An 8,109-nucleotide genomic window follows, 5' to 3' on the forward strand; every position below is an offset into this window, starting at 1 on the left:
GCAAATCTGCACCGTTCTGTTGTTGTTTTCTCATCACTCATTCTGCAATACTTGAAGCACTGAAGAGGAGGAGAATATAAGTAGCTGTCCTGATGTTTTCACTATGCACGAGTATGATTTCGAAGAAGGTCCACCTTCAAGCTATGCGCAGTTATAGATGGTTGAGCTGTTGGAATAAACAGTTTTTACATCATCGTAAATATGGTGGTGCAGGGTTTGTTCCCAGAGAAAAGAAGGATCCAGTTTTCATAAAGGACTTTTCTGAAAAGTAGGCCCTAGTTGTAGGTCCCTAGTGCTGGTTCATTTCATCTGAGAAGCACCTGATACATGGATTCTACAGCATAGCGCTCACCTGCAGTCCTAGGGTCAAAGTCAATTTTAATCAAGTATCTGCATTCCGAAAGAGGCAAGGATTTCGATTAGTCTACCCATGTGTTAGCTTGTATATCACGTGGTTTATTTTGCAAGCTTGATAAGAACACCTAACCCATGGGACCCACACAGTTCTGGATGGTATTGCGTAAAGAAGGTATCCTCGTTTTGACTAGCTGCATAACGTGGAAATCCCGATATTGTGAAGAAGCCTGTGCGGATAACTTAGCCCCGTTAACCAGTGTGATGAAGATCTGCTATAAAGCAGCTGGCAACCAATGGCCGAACTTCATTGCTGTCGATTTCTATAGAGGGTTTCAAAAGATGCATCAAGGCTGCCTCATCTGTTTTATGCCATCCAATTCCAATAAAAATCCCGATATGACAAAGGAACCTTTTGGTGTTGAACTTGTTAGCAGTAAGTGAATAGAAAAGGGAAGACATCTATTGGTCATGGTCTCTATCTTTATCATGAGGACATGCTATAGAATAATAACATGTTCATACCCCTCAGATTCAGTTTGCTCGCTTTTGACATTGGGAAATTCTACTATGACTGTGATCTCATTTGGTTGATGGAGCATTTGTATCAAGCAGTGGCAATAATCGTTTTCAACATCACCAGCAAATTCAAGAGCAAGGAGGCAACCAAGGTGGAGGGCGAAGGTGTAGACCAGTAGAAGAAAAGGAGAGAACAAAGCTGAGAGAGCGGCACCGGAGATCTATCACTGCAAGGATCTTGGCAGGCCTTCGAAGGCATGGGAACTATAACCTAAGGGTCAGAGCAGATATTAATGATGTGATTTCAGCTTTGGCAAGGGAAGCTGGCTGGGTTGTTCTTCCTGATGGAACCACCTTTCCTTCAAGAACTCAGGTCCCTAGGCCTGCTGGTGGCGCCTCTACTGCAGTGGTGACTTCATCATCTTCGCACTTGACGCAGCAATAGACTCCACCTACTTCCCTTAAAGGAGTCTCCTCTGGTTATCGGAGCTCAGTGGGATACAATGCGTCTCGCATGAAAGGTGTTTTTGTGCCTGCATCATCTCTTTATGATGTATCCCCAAGCTCTAGGTCTCACTCTGCAGTTGTAATGGGAGAGAAGACTGCCAAATATTGTAACTTGTTTGTTGTGGCATGGACAGTCTTCATGGCTGATGACAGTCATTATTTCAACAGTAGCATCCTTCATCTGCAGTGTTGTAATCCGGTGTTCTTCTTTTTATTTTCATTTTTCTTCCACTGGTTATTGGGCTCGGTGATTCAGATTCAAGAACAGAAAATTGGGTTGTTGTCAGATTGGAGATTGTTGAGATCAAATAGTGTAATTTCAAGAATTTTGAGCTGGGTTGTTCTCCTTTCTTCGTTTTGTTCCGTTTCAATCTGATATTGTTTTCGGGTGGCTGTTGTTGTGTTCTTCAGTCGGGTTACTCCAGATTCAGGTCTAGGGAATTGGGTCGTGCTCAGATTGGGAGTTCCGTGAAAATATGATTCTGGCTTGTGATGGAGACTTCATCTTCTCCTCTGTAATTCTCTGTTTATGAAGCTACTTTTTGGAGGAGTATTCTCAACTATAGATTTATTTGATGTCTTTTGTTAGATCCATATCGAGAAGGTGAAGTTTTTGCGTTGAATGCTTTGTGTATAGAACAAATTTTCCAGGAAAGTAAAAACTTTCTGCCCCAGCAAACAACAATTCTCAAAAGGAAAGACCCTTTTGTTTTCAAGCATAGGGAAAGAGAATTAGAGAACTGCATAGAAGTAATGGAGTCAAATCTTCAGCATCATCAGCATCAACAGCAGCAGATGAACTCCAGCTTGATGCGCTACAGATCTGCACCCAGCTCATACTTTTCCAATTTCATTGATGGAGAAGACTGTGAAGAGTTCCTACAGCACAGGCCTTCAAGTCCTGAAACTGAGAGAATTTTCTCTAGGTTCATGTCCAGTGGCGGGACAGAAGATTCATCTTCTCATACTGTTATGAATACGAGGCAGAATTCTCAGGCAATGGCGCCAGAATCAGTGGTAGTTGTGAGCCAGCAGAATCAGTTTATGGCGTCGATGAAGCACGGAGCGGAGGTTCTTCAGCAGCAGCAGCAGCAGAATGGTTATGCTTCTGGTTTGCAAATGATGTATCAGACTTCATCACCTATGCCACATCATAATTCAGCAGCTCCTGGTCCAGTGGAGAATTCTTACAGTGCGGTTTCTTCAATGGGGATGGATCAGTCGCAGCAGATGAAGATTGGTGGAGGCAACAATTCGAATCTTATTCGACATAGTAGCTCACCTGCAGGACTGTTCTCCCACCTAAATGTTGAAAATGGCTATGCTATAATGAGAGGCACGGGCTCCATCACGGACTCGCGCTACACCACAGCTGCCAGTTAACACGCATCAGCTTGAGGAATCGGCATTTAAGCAATCTAGATGCCACTGGGAAGGTTCAATTTCGAGAAGAAGAAGAACAGAGAAAGATAAATCTGATAGAAGGGTTTCAAAACAAGGTTGAAAGTTCGGAGCACATGCACAGAGATTGTTCTTCAAATCTCAGAGCCAAAGAAGCTGAATGGAGCTCTCAACTGGAAAAATTGACAGGGGACTTGAGTGACTATAGGTCAAAAGTGGAGAGTAAAGATGCGGTTATAAAGGAGCTCAGCATGGAATTGGAAGGTTGCTATTCTTCACTTGTGCAGTTGAAGTTTCAGAGTGAGGAGGCTTCTTTGATGGTATTGGTGTTGAAATGGGGCTTTCAGAGGCTCAATTAAAGCTTGCTAGTGAAAAGGATGAAATGACCCTACAAAACAAAGAAAGGGAAGAGAATATCTCTCATCTCATGAACAAGTTGGAGATGAAGAATGCTGCCCTGGTTAAAGCACAGGCTGATATAGAAGAAGAACGTGAGAAGGTGGCGGCACTGTTGAGGAGGGTTGAGTTACTGGAACTCATCGAACAGCAGCAAGTACTCATGCAGAAAGAGTTGGAGAGATCTTTTTGTGTCATCCGGACCCACAGCAGTCATCTGGACCTTCTCAGTTGTTGGCATCACCAGTGCACAAGACCCTTTGCATGGCCACCTTAGGGCCACATGTCATCCTCCCTAACTCTTCCCTTTTGACTTTAAAAATAAGTTTCCTCAACCTCATTTTCTAAAATGTTTTCTTTAATTCTGTTTTTTTTTTTTTTTTTTTTTTTTTTTTTAAATTAATTAAATTAGTTTCAAATCTTCAAGTTTTCTCACCCTTAGCATTTTTCTTAGGTTCCAAAAATCCGCTTTTCAATAAAATAGATTTCCATTTCTCTTCGGCAAGTCTTGTTCATATTTTTCTCGTTTTTTTTTTTTAAATGTTTTAAAATAAGTATGAATTTATTTTCCGTAATTCTTGGTGATAGAATTTACGAAATTAATTCATACAAAAATAAACGGGCTTTGGTGGGGGCCCCACACCAAATAAATTTTCATCAAAATAAAAGTGAATTTGAAATAATACCAGGCATGATATTGGTGCTTTCTTTATCTGATTGGGTGATAAGAGTGATACACTTTATGTTCATTACTATGCACTAACCCAGTTTTGTGATAGCGCGTTGCCGTTTGCTGATCAGGTACGCATCCACTTCCACTTCGATTATCCTCTGTTGCATATTCTGATACTCATATGTGCATGATTGATTCAGGTATTCATCGATTTTCACATTGATTGCCATGTCAGCTTCATTCTATCAGTAGAGACCCGACTTTAGGGACTTAGAGGGGTGCTACGGTCTTTACCGTACCTTCCCGATAAGTAACCTGACCCCCGAACCCGATCCGGTTTTTCACAGACCGCTTTTTCCAAAATAAGGAGTCACACTTAGGGTTTTTCTTTCTTATTTTGTTTACCCTTTAAAAATAAAACAAAAATAAGTGGCGACTCCAAGTCATTTTCAAATAATCAAATAAAAATCAATTTTTCAAAATAAAAATCGAGTTCGCCATCGAGTGGGAAACGCATTAAGCATCGAAATGCGGGGTCCACAAAAATTAAAATTAATTAAGATTTATGTGTTTTTAAATTATATATAAATAATTTTTTTTTTTTTTAAGTTTTGTCAACGAAACAAGCTATCTACCATGTTCGTTGGTTGGGGAAGAGAGCATTTTCGTCTCTACAAATTGAATCGATTCACTTCTATTATGACTATCTTGTTACGACTCCAATAAAAGAAATCGAATATACTACACATTAATAAAATCACTAAAAGTCATTTGACTTTCACTATACAAAAATATATTCGTTATTTCATGTAAAACCAATTCCCAAAATGTGGTTGAGGGTCAAATTGATGTAATTGTTAAATCATTAACAAAAAATTTAAGTTATTAGGTGATAATTCAAAACCCTAATGTTATATTTGGTTTCCGAAAAATACAAAAAAAAAAAAAAATTTAAATGATTTTCTCATATTTAGTTTCACCGTAAAAAATATGAAAAAAAAAATCAAATATAATTAAAAATAGTTTAAAAAAATTTATATTTTAAAATTATTTTCACTTTTTCTTTTCTTATATTTTTTTTCTATTTTCTTTCCCTCATATTTTTTTTTTCAAATTTTTTCGAAACCAAACATAACCTAATAATAATGATGTTATAAAATAAAAAAATTATTTGTATTTTAAATGATGGAATATAATTATTATTGTTAATATTTATATTGCTTTTGGGATTGTGATTTGGTATAGTATAAAGGCACGTTCAAACTTAATTAAATGGAAATCACTTAACTATGATTGCAAAAGTGACAACGTTTTGTGCGTGGTGACTGGTGAGGGCACGATGCTAACACTTTTTAGTTTTTACCAAGTCTGCCGTCTGCCCAATGACACGCTTTGTCTGATGAGCCCCATGAACCCTTTCAAATGGCTGTGTGCATCATGCTTCATTATCATCCATTTCAATCTAATTTTTTTCCAGACCTGTTTCACGTAATTGTAACTTTTTTTTTTCATTAATTTATTTTATTCATTATTATATTAAAAAAAAATCATTTTCTAGAACCAAAAAATAATATTTAATCACAATAGAAATTTCTTAACGCTATATAAATATGAGATTTTCTTAATCTTGAAAAAACGTTTTGAAGTCGTGAAAACTATTTTCGATTCAGAGCGGATGATATTTGTACGATTGACCTTAGTATGAGGGTTTGTTTGGTCTCGTGAGGGGTGTTTGATATTTACATGATTAGGTGCAATTCGTTACATATTCAAATAATTTAAATTAAAATAATTATTAAACCCTTATTTCTCAAGCATTTTACCGAACGTTTTTATATCGTTTAAAGAGAAGCTTTGGACACTTAAAATAATTTTTATTCTTAGTTTTAATTAGAATTTAAAACTAAAATCAATGACTACAACTTAAAAAAAGGAGAATTAATGCTCACATTTTATTAAATATAAAACAATTTATGTGATATCCCACGATAAAAAGTTCTTAACGTTATATAAATATTGATTCTTTTTAACTTAGTAAATGTGTTTTAAAACTATGAGAATTTATTTCACCTTATAAGGGATGTGTGTTCATTTAATCCCGCAATATCGTGGAACACAACAACGAATGAGAAAGATTTTTTTATATCATTTAAAGGGAAGTTTGGGTACTTAAAATAATTTTTATTCTTAGCTTTAATTAGAATTTAAAACTAAAGTTAATGTTTATAACTTGAAAAAGAGAATTAATGTTCACATTTCGTTAAATATAAAACAATTTATGTGACATGAAATTTTTTAACGCTATATAAATATAGATTCTTTTTAATCAAGTAGACGCATTTTAGAATTTTAGGAGTTTGTTTAATCTTGTGAGGGGTGTGTATACGCTTAATCCCGCAAACTCGTGGGTCACAACGAGGAGAGAGAAAGTTTCTAACATTATATAAGTATGAATCTCTTTTTAACTTTATAAATGAATTTTAAAGTCGTGAATGCCAATTTGGGTTTAAAACGAATAATATCTACATAATTTTAAACTCAAAATAGATAATATTCATATGATTTGGTACATATCCTATTTACTTATTGAATTTTTAAAAATCAATTTTTAATTTAAAATCTTTATTTACGACAAGATACATCGTACAAATATTAGACGTCTAAACGTTAATCATGCTTATACTTTCTTTAAACCCATCCAATGGGTTCTAAATCCCGAAGACTAAACAGATTTAACCCATCGAACAGGATCAATGGGCCCATTAACCAAACAAATCATATGAACATAAGACAACCAAATCCCGGACTCAATCCTAAGCTAATCAATCATACTAAATGAAAAAACTTACATCCCATCTTGCGCCGAAATTTAAGTGGGTCAAACGTTCTTCTTTTAAACTCGTCCAATGGTATATGTCTGAATGAATTCAACCCAAACACCACACGCTTTGTAACAGAGGGGCTAGGGACATTGAACCCATATTGAATAAGGTCAATGGGCCCATGAAATTGGGCCCATGAAATGAAAATTTCAGCTCACATTTTTCGTGACACGGCTTGGTAAGTAGGGGGCAATTGACCCAAAAGCATCACGATCGAGGAGCCAAATCACTACCAAAAATGTAAATGTGTGTGCGTGTAGGGTGTCAAGTTAGCATGATTTTGTGTGTGTGGTGTGGGTCAAGAAAACACACTCCAATTGAGTTTGGTGTTACTTGTCGTCGTTCCTTTTCCCATTCATGCTCTTTCAATTCTTGTGAGAAACATATGCCCAAATGGGTTGTTTCCTTGTGTGTGGTTCTTATGATCCTCTGACGTTTTCATGACATTTTTTCTTTATGTAGATTTGTGTAAATTTGAATGTTTATTAGGGTTGTAATTTAGGTCGGTTTGGTTAGATTTTCGTATACCTTGAATGTAACCCATCTTTATTGTTTTAAAACCCGAGTTAAGTTCGGGCGAGACTTGGGTTGGTTGGATTGAATGGGTTATAGAAGTTTAGATTTGGTTGAAAATATTAAAATTTAATAATAAAGAAAATCGATTTATTTTTTTAGAAAATAAAATTGTGTATAATATGATTAAATTTAATACATTTTTTAAATTACTTGAAAAAATGTAAATTGAATATTGTTATATACTATAATATAAATTACAAATATTATAAATATTAAATCGTGTCAAATTAAGTTCGAATTATTCAAATTCTTTATTCAATTCTAACTTGAACTAAGTTCAGGTTGAGAAAATTCAATCCGAATATTAAAAATATTTGTTCAAATTCTCAGATTGGATTTCACTTAAATTTAATCAATCTATCCAACTTATATCCCTGATTTTTAAGAAGCGAACGAATGAGAAAGGGGTTTGATTAGTTTACAAACAATAAATTTTTAAAATGGTACAAAATTATTAAAAATTTAGCTATTTTAGTTTCATGAATATATTAAGTATAAAAAGAAATGGTGTTTGATTTATTATGAATAATTTGAAAGAAAATAAATATAATTGAAATTAGTAAAATTTTAATTATTTTTAAATTATTAAATCTGTATTTACATTATAAAAGAGGAAAAATTGAAATAAATTTATATATATATATATATATATATATATATATAATTTATTAATTTTACATATATATTTTATTTTCTTTTATTTTTCTTTTTCCTTCTTATTTGCTAATCATTTTTCTAAAATAGTATTTTTACTTAAAGTGTTTTTTTCGATATTTTTTACTCAAAATATTTTTATAAAAA

The 8,109-nt window shown here is 34.5% G+C and overlaps 1 protein-coding gene across 1 annotated transcript; it reads left to right on the plus strand.

Moving 5' to 3' along the window:
* Nucleotides 1-2,133: 2,133 nt before the first annotated feature.
* Nucleotides 2,134-2,763, plus strand: LOC117922393 (transcription factor bHLH122-like). Its single transcript, XM_034840532.1, has one exon. It carries the CDS (start codon nucleotides 2,134-2,136, stop codon nucleotides 2,761-2,763), a length of 630 nt encoding a protein of 209 aa, XP_034696423.1.
* The last annotated feature ends 5,346 nt before the right edge of the window (nucleotides 2,764-8,109 follow it).

The sequence above is a fragment of the Vitis riparia genome, chromosome 9, assembly GCF_004353265.1.
Source record: "Vitis riparia cultivar Riparia Gloire de Montpellier isolate 1030 chromosome 9, EGFV_Vit.rip_1.0, whole genome shotgun sequence".
Classification (NCBI taxonomy): Eukaryota; Viridiplantae; Streptophyta; class Magnoliopsida; order Vitales; family Vitaceae; genus Vitis; species Vitis riparia.

Coding starts and splice junctions, on each gene's coding strand:
- LOC117922393 (XM_034840532.1), top strand. CDS start 2,134: ATGGAGTCAAATCTTCAGCATCATCAGCATCAACAGCAGCAGATGAAC.